General features: G+C 54.7%; 1 protein-coding gene across 1 annotated transcript; it reads right to left on the bottom strand.

The window, feature by feature from the left end:
• Window positions 1–4,023: 4,023 nt before the first annotated feature.
• LOC138061855 (uncharacterized) lies at window positions 4,024–11,752 on the bottom strand. Its single transcript, XM_068916281.1, has 9 exons — window positions 11,610–11,752; window positions 10,524–10,780; window positions 9,989–10,074; window positions 8,842–8,912; window positions 8,620–8,737; window positions 8,307–8,407; window positions 6,913–7,030; window positions 4,778–4,852; window positions 4,024–4,140 (listed from the first exon to the last, which is right to left on the bottom strand). The coding sequence occupies exons 2-9, from the start codon at window positions 10,614–10,616 to the stop codon at window positions 4,095–4,097; spliced, it is 708 nt and encodes a 235-aa protein (XP_068772382.1). The 5' UTR covers window positions 10,617–10,780; window positions 11,610–11,752; the 3' UTR covers window positions 4,024–4,094.
• Window positions 11,753–12,183: the final 431 nt, after the last annotated feature.

Below are 12,183 nucleotides of genomic sequence, written 5' to 3'. Positions count from 1 at the left end.
CAAACCCTTAAAAGAGAAATTTCTAAATTGTGTCAAGAAACTCAGCGTAAATGGGTAGACATTCTACCGCTTGCTTTAATGAGGATTAGAATTACTCCACGGGCAAGGGAAGGGGTAAGTCCATTTGAAATATTGTACGGAAAACCATATCCTATTCATGAAATGGGAAATCGGAGCGATCAAATGCATATCAAGGGTGAGAAAATCCTGAAAGATTATTTGTTATCTTTTTCGCAGGTATTATCCTCTTTACACAGGTATCTCAACCAGCGAGCTCCACTTCCTTTAGACTCTCCAGTACATAATTTCAAGCCTGGAGATCTGGTTTATATCCAGACCTGGAAGGATGAACCGTTAAAAGAAAAGTGGAAAGGGCCTTATCTTGTGCTCCTAACTACATACACTGCAGTGAAGGTGGAAGGGATAGGCTCCCGGATCCACTACACGAGAGTGAAAAAAGCTCCTCCAGAAGGGCAGTGGACGTCTATGCAGACGGGAGCACTAAAATTAAAGCTCTCTAAGAATTATACTGGTTAATGAATTGCACTTAGAACTCCAAAATGTGCATACACTGAGTTAAAGTGCTCGTGAGAGCGGTTATTGTCTAGTTGTAGGTTGGCAATATTGCTGCCTGTAGTCAGCAAGCATAAGATTTACTTATAGAATACGGATCTTTTCAAACTAAGCTACGATGTCTAGAGGACTATGGAGAAGAACACTCTTAATTTTACTATGTTTACCTGTTAGTAATGCAAATCTGATCTTACAATTTATACAGTCTTTTGGAAAAATCCATGATGTAACTCCGATCACTATTTGTTTGCCAACTCCAAAGTCTGCTGAGTCACCAATACCTTGGGGAACACTCGCAAGTAACTTAACATCAATGTGGGAACATATGTGGAAGAATGTACCCAATAGTACCATAACCTGGCGTAACAAAGAAGGGACATCGATTTTAAAATGGACAGGAATTGGGATGGGGGACCTAAATTCTCGCTTGCAGGCCCCCTCCAAAATGACTTTGCAAAGTCATTTGGTCCGAGATTTGCTTGTATTACATGAACATGGAGTATGCGGCTATTCCGACTTAAGAAATGACAGTTGCTGTGTCCATATCCTTAACATCACTGAAAATCTAGGTAAACAATTGGATCAAGTAGAACGAGTGGCAAACACTCGTTGTGATCTGAGGAGCCATATGGAAAGTGAGCATCCTTCACAGGATGGGAATCCCTTTAACAAGATGGCTGCCGAATTTGCTCCAAACCCTGGTTATACTTGTAATGTTGATTAGAGTAATTTGCGTAATCTTTAGATGTATCAAGGGTATAATCATCCGAGCTGCAACGTCACAATCCTCACCTGTAAGGATAACCACAACCCACCCTAAAAGTCTTCCTATAAGAAATAGAGAAGAATTCCAACAAGATATACGCCAAGGGGAAAAAACCAAAAGACACTACACGAGACTGATTGGAAATAATGAATTATTACTCTAAGTCTCAAAGGGGGGAACTGTTGGAGGTATGGGAAAAAAGGAGCCTAGGGTATTAGTCAGTCTTTCACCTGTCCAGTTAACAATGAACAAGGCCTTGAAGGAAGGAGCAAGACAACACTATAAGGCAAGCAGATCAGGAAGCTCCCAAATAAACCTGAAGAGAACAAAAACAGTTGATAAAACAGGAGAGACCTACTTGAACTGCGGGTGAACTATCCTAATTGGCATAATAAAAAACCCACCCACAAGCAGGGAAGCCCCCTGCTGATCAAAGCCCCTTCCCCATAGAGCATGCGCAGGAGAAAAAGAGGATGCTGTGACTTCAAATGAAGATGAGACCTAACAGAAGCAATAAGAGTAAGGATGACTTCATGTAGTTGTAAACTATGCTGCTAACTGTTGCTTAAACTGTTGTAAAGTGTAAGCTGTGTAGCAATCAGGTGTGCTAGCTTTGTGGAATTACCACCTAGCACCCACCTCTGCGCGGAAATGAATTAAACAAATATCGCGACTCTGTGTGTTTTCGGCTCATTTCACACCGGGTGAAAGAACCCTTCTTTGGGACAACAGTAGTCGTGTCGAGTGTGAGACATCAGAGCAGCTCTCTGCGCTCCTGCCTTAGGTATCAGCACTTAAAACCACCAGTGAATTCCTGCTAGCAGTCAGTAGGCATAGCAGCGCGGGAGTTCCCCCTGCCCCATGGTGCTGGACGCATTTTGTTGCCCTTTGCCTTCTCTTTCCCCTCTAATATCTTCACTAATGACCTGGATGATGGGCTTGAAGGCATCCTCAGCAAGTTTGCAGGTGACACAAAACTGAGAGGCGTTGCTGATATACCAGGAGGCTGGGCTGCCATTCGGAGGCCCCTTGGCAGACTGGAGAAGTGCACCAAGAAGAACCTCATGACGTTCAACAAAGGGAAGTGCAAAGTGCTCCGGCTGGGCAGGAATAGTCCCCTCGAGCAGTACAGGCAGGGGGCTGACCTGCTGTCTGGACACAGTCCTGGGCAACCTGCTCTAGGAGACCCTAGTTGAGCCGGGGGGGTTGGACCAGGTGATGTACCTCCAACCTCAGCTAGTCTACGCTAGTCTTGTGCTATCCTCCCTAACCTGCCAGCGATGTGAGTCAAGGTGGATTTCCCTCTACCCTTTGCTGGGCGGAGGGGAGGAGTGGGCTTTACTCTGCCTTGCAGGTAGCTCTGATTAGCACCGAGGGACCACTGCAGGCAGCCTGGGGGTTTTTCCGGCTGCTCCCATTTCCTCGCCAGAGGGCAGTGCCTGCTGGAGCCGACTGCAGGCGGTTTTGTCCTCCCACCACTTTTGCTGCAGTCATTTCTAATGGAAAGTGGCTCTGCTTGTTGGGATGGTTCTGAGTTCAGCGCAGTGGGCGTGCTGCAGGCCTGCTCTACAGCTGTGCCAGGCTGAAGGCAGAGCTGAAGCGAGAGCTCTGTTCCCAGCTGCTTGGCCTGGGCAGCTCGGGGCACGTGCAGGAGTGATGCCGGAGCCCAAAGAGCTAGAAACGGAGGTGAATAATGGCTGGAAATGGAGTTGAGAGAGGCCAGGCAGCAGGTGTCAGCAGTGTGGAGGATCAGCCTGTGCCAAGGAGGGTGAGAGGCCAAGCCTTGCCCAGGCAGCTGACCAGTAAAGCACCCCTCGCCCACGCCCAGCTGCCTCACCCTCTCCGCAAGCATATGGAGGCCGAGCTAAGCTGCGTGCTACTCACAGCTACCTATTGCATGGCTTGCCCAAGAGGACTCCTTTGTCCTTTGGGTGTGGACCCTGCTTGCAGAGTCTTTGCAGGAGGGAGAAGTTGCCCAGGAAAGTCACCCAGAGGTAACTGGGCTGCAGAGCCCATCATGCTGCCCTTGGGCCCATGGCAGCAGGGTTGTGGTGTGGGCTCAGAGTGCGCACCTCCCCGGGCTGCCCACCGGGAGCCCCAGGGCCTTTGCTGCAGAGCTGCTGGCCAGTCAGTCCCCTCCACTCTTGGGGCAGCTTGTAGAGAAGTCGTCTAGCAGGGCTGGGAAATAGATGGATCTTCTTCCAGCTTAGGAGACATCCCACCCTTCCTCCTGCCCCCCTCCCATATAAGAGCAGTCTGGACACAAGGGCAAAAGCCCTCCCAGCAGCCGCAGGGTGTGGAAGTCCCAGGTGACCCCGTTGCAAGTGAGAGGCAACCTGTGGTGCCCCGAGGGACTGGCCCCAGCAGTGCAGGCGGAGGGCCCTTGACATTGCACAAGTTCAGGTGCTGCACAAGCAGGGCAGGGCACAGGGCTATGCCTCCCTGCCCACACCCTACGCGACCTGCAGGGTGCATGTGCCCACAGTGGGGTCTGTGCACACACCGCAGGCTGTGTACATGCCTATGCCGCGCTGCATGTGCTGTTGATGTGCACATGACGTGCACATGTGGGCCATATATACATGCCATGCCCTGTCGATGCACGCTTTGGTGGGGAGGCACGCAGTGTGGTGTGTGTGCACGTTATTCCCTTCTGTCCCTAAAAATCACTCTGGCATCTCTCACAGGCTTCAGAGCAGCACCTGCCTTTTTATTCCCTGCAGAGGCTGGTCTCCCCTTCACACAGCAGCAGTTGCTACTGATTTCCCCTCCGGGACTGCAAGGGCCTCTTCTCGCTGGTGCTAGGGAGGCCAAAGGAGAGGTATTCAGTGTTAGGTGTAGGCACGTCCCCTTGGGTGTCAGGGTGCCTGGTTCACGGCCAAGCTCAAACATGCCCCGTCTCAGCGGTGGTGGTGCCAGTGATAGCCCCGGTGTCCCCAGGGCTGCTGGCCGGGGAAGGCAGGGCAACGCAGGCAGGAAAAGCCCCAGACCTGCTCAGACATAAGCACCAGAGCAGCTGCTCCTCGCTGTGAGCCTTGCAGGGGTTTTGCTCTCCCCTGTTCTTTGGCTTCTGCCACCAGGCTTTAGCCACCTCTAGCCGACGGTGGCTCTGCCTTGCTGGCAGGGACTTGTGGCTGCAGCGGCAGGGACAAGGTCACTCTCAGCCCTGCTGAGACCCTTTGTGCCCAGCCCAGCCCAGGCCTGCACCCCCACAGTCCCATCTGCACCCCCAGTCCTCAACTCAGGCCAAGCCCAAAGCAGTCGCTTGGGGCTCTGGAGGGGAACTCGCAGTCAAGGGCTAATGCGGGGCATTCCCTGGCCAGGAGAAATCAGAGGATGTCCTATGCAGCCCCATGGCTCTGGGCCGGGATCTTTGACCCGCTCCTGGATCCCCGGCGTTAAGCTGCGCCTGTCCACGCTGGGGCTCTGCACACTTACTGCTGCAGGGAGAGCTGCGCCGGTTTACGCTTTGGCTCCTTTCCCCATGCCTTCCAGTGGAGCTCGGTGTCTCCTCTGTTGCACAAGGGAGAAAAGTGTGTGTAGTAGCTTGAGGTGCCACTGAAGGAAGTATCCCTCCCGGCACAGCATGCAAGGCACCCGGGCACTCTGCAGCCTTTCTCAGCATACTCAGTCCTCGCCTGCTCTTCCCGAGCACGGGAACCAGAAAGGCTTCATCCTTCAGCCACTGAAGCCCAGGAAGATGGCATTACCTTTCATGTCGGGGGGTGGGCAGTGTGCCCTGAGGCATCGGTTAAAAATGAGCAGAGCTCGTGTCCCACCTCAAAGGGCAGGCACCCTGGCTGGGGGGTGTCCTGGAGCTCGAGGCAGGCGTCAGGACCATGTGCCCGCAGCACAGCAGATTGCTCTTTGGGTCCCGTAGTTTTCACTGACAAAGTCTCCCATCATGGGAATGAGCAGCTGAGCTGCAAAGACAAGTCACCTGCCCCACGCCTGGGAGGCAGGTCTGCTGCTCTGCCCACTCGGCCCTTTCTTGCCTCTCCAGCTCTTCCCACCATGCTGCCTGGAGGCGTCGTTCCTCCTGCTGCATGCAGAGGAGGCAGACTTTCTGGAGGGCAGAGACAGGCCCAGCAGGCAGCAGGAATTGCAGCCGCTGGCAGTTTTCCTGCCCCTTGCCCTCAGCCTTGCTCACAGCAATAGCCTGGGCCTAATGCCAGCCCTGAAAAGCCCTCCTGCTATGACCAAGGCCCTAGAAAGCACCAGTCTCTTTTCTCTCCCGGGAAAGCCTAACTTTTCCCCTTTCCAGGGGCAGCCCGGAGACAGTGGTGTGAGGAGGGACTCAAGAGTAACTTGTGTCTTCTATAGCAAGATCCACAAGAAGCCACGGAATGTGCAGGTCAACACCTAGCAAGGGCTCTTGGGGGAAGCTGTATCCACAGGGCGCCACATTTCCACAGTGCCCTAGGACACAGTGGTGACATGGGGCCAGATCACGTACCTGCCCTGTGGTGCGATACCCTTTGCAAACAGGGCTTTCCGCTTTGTGGCTGCCTGGCTGAGCTGTTTTGCTCTTATCTTTTTTTGAGGCTCTCCCCTGAGTTGCTGGTAGCACCCTAAGAATACAGAGCAGGCAGAGTCTGTAGCAGCACAGCATGAGTGTGCTCTGCCCCCTGTGCTCTCAAGCTGGGCAGAAGGTGGTTCTGCAGCAGCAGGTGGTTCTGCAGCAGATGTGGGTGTGTTTGACAAGTTGCATTAGCATCCCCAGAGCAAGAGATGCCCTGAGCTTTGGCACATCTCACTGCCACAAGGAGCAGAGCACACCACTGCCTCAGCCCCATTCTCCACACGCCTCACCTCTCGGGGGGCTGCATGCCCAGGCCTTGCTGAGCCACACTGGCGTCCATTCTGAGCCCAGGTAACTTCACGGGCGAAAGCCTCCTTCGAGCAAGGAGGTGCTTCTCAGCACGACTCCCTGCAGGTGTGACATGAGACAGCTCTTCAGAAGAGCCTCTTTGTGGCAGCTCAGGCAAGAAGCACTTGCAGGGCTGCTCCGTCCTGGTAGGAAACAGTCTGTGGCAGTAATTCTGATTCCCTTGGAGTCCCGTTTCCCCGCAAGACTCACATCCTTTCTGACAGTGCTGGAAGGAAAGAGCACATTGGCTTTCCCAAGCAGCAAGCAGCGCCACAGGAGGGGCACTTTCCTATCCCAAGCATCACAGAGTAACTTTGCCTTTAATTCCCTGGCAATAAGAACCCAGGGGAAACCTACAAGCCTGTCTCAGGACTCATCCATTACTGTACCTCCTTTCTCACTCTCCTTTGGCATGCCTCCTTTGAGCTGTTGTTGCTGGAGAGCCTTGAAGGGGGCCTCAGTGGCCAAGTGTGCTCGTGCAAGTTCACATCTGGAAACAAGAACACCACCAAAAAAGAAGATGACACGAGCGTCTCAAAAAGCCTTGCCGCCCACTTGCCCTCCAGCAAGACAGTGCCTGCCCTTGGGACACACGTGAAGAGCGTTTCGGAGCTAATGCAGGCAATGTACTCAATGCAAACATCGAAATGGCAGAAAGACCAGAGCACAGCACTGCCCCAGCCCCATTCTCCACACGCCTCACCTCTCGGGGGGCTGCATGCCCAGGCCTTGCTGACCAATACTGGTGTCTTCTTGCAATCCAGGTAACTTCATGGGCGAAAGCCTTCTTCGAGCAAGGAGGCGCTTCTCAGCAGGACTCCCTGCAGGTGTGACATGAGACAGCTCTTCAGAAGAGCCTCTTTGAGGCAGCTCAGGCAAGAAGCACTTGCAGGGCTGCTCCGTCCTGGTAGGGAACTGTCTGGGGCAGTAGTCCCGATTCCCTCGGAGTCCCGCTTCCCTGCTGCACTTTCTGTCAGTGCTGGAAGGAAAGAGCCCTTGGCACTACAGGTGAGGGAATGGAGTGCAGTGGGGCAGTGTCCTTCAGCAGATCAGCTGCAACTTGGAGCACCAGGCTGCCCTGAGGTCTCCTTCTATTACAAGCCCCTGAAGGGTAACGGCTGCCACCAAACAGAGCCACAGGAGGGGCCGTTTCCTATCCCAGGCCTCACTTTGTGACTGTGCCTTTAATTCCCTGGCAGTAAGGACATAGAGGTGACCCGCAAGCCTGTCTCAGGACTCATCCATTACTTTACCTCCTTTCTCACTCTCCTTCGGCATGCCTCCTATGAGCTGTTGTTCCTGGAGAGCCTTGAAGGAGGCCTCAGTGGCCAAGTGTGCTCGTGCAAGCTCAGATCTGGAAACGAAAACATCACAAAAAAAAAAAAGAAGATGACACGAGCGTCTCAAAAAACCTTGCTGCCCACTTGCCCTCCAGCAAGACAGTGCCCACCCGTGGGACACACGTGAAGGGCCTTTGAGAGCAATGTGTCCAACGGAAATCTCTCACTGCCACAAGGACAAGAGCGCATTGCTGCCCCAGCCCCATTCTCCACACGCCTCACCTCTCGGAGGGCTGCATGCCCAGGCCTTGCTGAGCCACGCTGGTGTCCATTCTGAGCCCAGGTAACTTCACGGGCGAAAGCCTCCTTCGAGCAAGGAGGCGCTTCTCAGCACGACTCCCTGCAGGTGTGACATGAGACAGCTCTTCACAAGAGCCTCTTTGAGGCAGCTCAGGCAAGAAGCACTTGCAGGGCTGCTCCGTCCTGGTAGGGAACTGTCTGGGGCAGTAGTCCCGATTCCCTCGGAGTCCCGTTTCCCCGCTGCACTTTCTGTCAGTGCTGGAAGGAAAGAGCCCTTGGCACTACAGGCGAGGGAATGGAGTGCAGTGGGGCAGTGTCCTTCAGCAGATCAGCTGCAACTTGGAGCACCAGGCTGCCATTACGAGCCCCTGAAGGGTAACGGCTGCCACCAAACAGAGCCACAGGACGGATGGTTTCCTGTCCCAGGCTTCACTTTGTGACTTTGCCTTTAATTCCCTGGCAGTAAGGATGCAGGAGGAACCTGCAAGCCTGTGCCAGGAATCCTCCACTACTTTACCTTCTTGCTTTCTCTCTCTAGCCAGGTCTTCTCCCAGCTTGTCCTCTGTAGCCGACTGCAGATTTCCTCTCATGCTGGATAAGAGGGGGCTAAAATCTTCCCTGGGAAGAAGATGAACAAGAACATGGAGCTGACAACAAAGTCGCACAAGGACCTGCTGTACTCTTGCTGTCCAGCCAGAAAACACCAGCCTTTGGGAGAGGCGTTAAGAGCCCTTCAGAGCTAATGCAGACAGCGTGTGCAACGGAAACCTCTGCCTCCCACAAGGACGGGACCCTCCCGTTGTCCTCCTCCACTTCCCCAAGAGCCTCACTTGTCAAGAGGCTTCTTTCTGCTGCCCTGCTGCCCTTTTCCTTCCTTGGCCCCTTTGGCCTGGCCCGCAGAACGCCTCTTTCGGCGGTGGTGAGGCTGCTGCGGAGCACTCCCTGTAACTGTGCACCAAGAAACCTCATCAGAACAGCATGCTTGGGAACGCTCCAGCAAGAGGGTGTGCAGACCTGCTCGGTCCTGCCTTGGGAGTTGCACGGTCCTTTACCTTCTCTCTGCTTGGATCCCTTGGGGCCAGGCTCTTTGGCTTTTCCCCCAGGCCCTGGCTTAATCTCAAACCTAGAAACAAGAAGACCCCAGCTGTGAGAAAGGACTCCACGTTGCCTTTGCCGCTTGCGCGGAGCATGCAGGCTCAGAGAGGGATGAGAGTCCTGCACGGTCTCTACATTTCCAGAGCAGAAGGTGCAGACGCTTCAACACCGTGGAGGCCCATTTCAGGCAAGCACATGACACAGCCAAGAGCTCCTGCCTCGATGGGCCGAGCAGTTGCCAGGGGCTGGTCCCAGTGCTTTGCTCGCCTTCCCGGGAGCAAGGGTATGCTAACACAAGTCCTCCTGGCTGCCACTTCTGACGCTCTCTCCTCTCGCCTCCACAGAGCCCACGGAGAGCAGAGTACTCTCCTTTGCTCCAGTGTGCCCAGATCCATCCATGTGTGAATTCACATCTTGCCCTCCAGCTCGCTGGCACACCCTCCCAGATTCATGCTGTAGTGCTTGTAAAGAGGCCGCTCTGTACCCTCGGGTCATCAGGGGATGTGCTGCTCAGCAGTGCGCAGGACACTGTGCCAGGACCGAGCTCTGCAGAGCCCTGCTAGACACAGCCTCCCACTGGGCCAAGAAGTCCCTCCTCTTCCTCTCCGCCTTGCTCCCAGAAGGCGCCCTTTAGGACACCTTTCCTTCCCTGGAGTCTCCCAACAGACAGGGCAATGCCCCACACGGGACCTGCATAGGTCAGGTCTTGGACCCACCACTGCAGAGAGGCTGTGGCCACGCCCAGGACAACACACAGCCAAAAGCAGACACAGTCTTGACTTCACAGCTTTTGGCCATGTCTTGCCAAAGACAGGGAATGAGGAGGTGAAGCTTGATGAGAAAGGATGCCGACATTCCTCTCTCGGTCCAGTCTATGCTGCGAGTGAAAAACCACAGCACTCTTCCACGTTAATCCAGGGGAGGCCTCTCCGAGGCCAAAAGAAGAAAGAGCAAGCAAGGAGTTGGCTGGGAGCCCTTCCGTTGGACCAGCTAGTCTTGAACGAGCTCACGAGCGGGCAAGCTCTGGCAATGCAGCACCACCAAGCAGGAGCTGAGAAGCTGCTCGCTTGCTCAGCCACGGGCTACACAAGCAAACATACTCACGTTGGCAGCACACGGATCCCCCCAGGACGCACAGGAAACGCAGCAGCGTCTTTGCCTGACAACACCCAATATTGTGTGCTTGGGTTCTGCAAAAAGGACAGAGACACGGGAGGTGAGGCCAAGGAAGGGATCGCATTACTCACAAAGGCCACAAAGCTTTCTGAGGGTGAGAGAGGCTGCCTCTGCCTCAGGGAAACTCTGCCCCAGGGATGTCTTTCACAAACAGGAGCCCTGCATTGCAATGGAGAGAAGCTGCACAGCTGTGCAGGAAACTAGCCTCTTTCCCCAGGCCTTTGGGAACAGGACGCTAGGCTGCAAAGAGCTTGGGCTTCACCGCAGACAGCTCTTCCCAGCTTCTGCTACGCTGCCGAGAGCACCAAAGGCAAAGAGCAAGGAGCTCTACAGGGAGCTTGCATTGCTCTAGGTCACGTCTCTCCCAAGTGCTCCGCAGCAGGTCGAGAGACATCACCTTGAGAGTCCTCTGAGAGGAGCTTGGAAGGACTCTCGGGAGCCCGGGAGACAAATCTCAACTTACAGAGAGGAGACATTTCAATACAATTCCAGGGCCATCCACGGCAAGGAGAAACTCCTTGGAATATCTCATTGTGAGGCTCTTGTTTCGGCTCATCAGAAGACCGATGCCCTTGAAAACAAGGTCGTAATCCTCTCCGAGTCCCGCGCCCCAGCTGAACAGCACCACAATGTCATTCACGCACTCCTTCACTAGCTTCTCGGGAAGGGACGTCGCTGATGACAGCAGAGCATAGTCCAGGGGGACAATTTCAAGATCGTCTAGGAAACAGCAAAAGAGGAAGCCAGTTGGGTAGGGAGCAGCTGAAATACAGCTGGGGACAAGGGGAGACGTGGCCAGCTCCCATGGCCACGGGGAGGCTGCTGGGCCCACGCTGCATGCGTAGAAGACTGCACAGCAGCCCTCAGGGTTAGTCTGGCCACCGCCAGCCCATCCCCGCGGAGCTGACCGTCAGATGTGCCAGCTTTGGCTGACCCCGCTCACAACCCCTGCACACTCCAACGCAAGGCCTCTGTGGCACACAGCCATCAACCAAGTCTAACTACAGCCACAGCCATGGCAGCAGGGAGCAGAAGGCCCAGGGAAATCTGGCCAGGGAGGGGCTTTGCACACACTCTTGCTCCCAGCTCGGGTGCAAGGCGCCTTACAGCTGACTTACACCCCCTTGGAACTGGCAGGAGGCTGTGAGAGCCAGCAGCAACACTGGCGTTTGCCTGCACAAGCTCTGGTGCAGTCTGCAGGGGCAGCACTGCTTTCCTCTCAGCTGGGGTAGAAACAACCGCTCCAAAACATTTCCATCAGACTGCAGTCATCCAACATGGCCTAAGAGTGACTGGTATGGAGCCAGCTCCAAAGCAGGACAGGGGCAGACAGTCTACGTGCATGCAGTGCTAGTAAACAAAAGAATACCCCAACGCCCTCTCGAGAGGTCACTACGTGGTGGGCAACAGTTGGGCTGGGACAAGGTGAAGTTGCTCTCAGGCCCTTTGGGAGGAATTTGCGATGCCTCTCCGTCAGTTCTGCATTGCGTTCAGCTCCCACCCCAGACATGTCCCAAGGGGAAGCAACGGCTTTGCTCTGCCGCCTTACCAGGAATGTCTCTGTTGACATAGCTGAGCCCATGAGTCTGTGCAACTCTCGGAGACAGGTGAAAGCGCGGGATAATCACCTCCCTGTTCACCTCACTGCAGTGCTTCCTCAGGACATAGAAAATGCCAAGCACATCGAGGGCCACGCCCTGGCACCCGGCGAGAAAAAAGGAACAAAGTGCTTTCAGGTGGGCAAATGGACTGAGGAGTCAGCAGGGCCAGAAGATGGTGCCTTGTTCCTCAGGAGATGGTGCCTTGTTCCTCTGGAGGAACAAGGGGGCTGGAGGGGCACTTGCAAAGCTTTGGAGAAGACGCCTTTGGGAGAAGGCCAGATTTTGTCCCCTCCCTCCTCTGCACCCTCTCAATGGTATGCAAAGTAAAAGCTGAACAAACGTTCCTGAGGGAAGAGACCTTCGCATCTACGTAAGGGCCAAGGGGTGGCCTGCAGTGGAGTCAGCCCTGCGGAGCGGCCCAGGCTTTGTGTCTGGTCTTTCCTTTGCAGCAGTGAGGACTGCAAATGCCCCAGAAAGGGGTGAAGCCTCTCTTCTCCCACAGCTGCCCTGGACCCTTTGGAC

This window comes from Struthio camelus, chromosome 21 (assembly GCF_040807025.1).
Source record: "Struthio camelus isolate bStrCam1 chromosome 21, bStrCam1.hap1, whole genome shotgun sequence".
Classification (NCBI taxonomy): Eukaryota; Metazoa; Chordata; class Aves; order Struthioniformes; family Struthionidae; genus Struthio; species Struthio camelus.
This window is presented reverse-complemented; position numbering and strand designations above follow the sequence as displayed.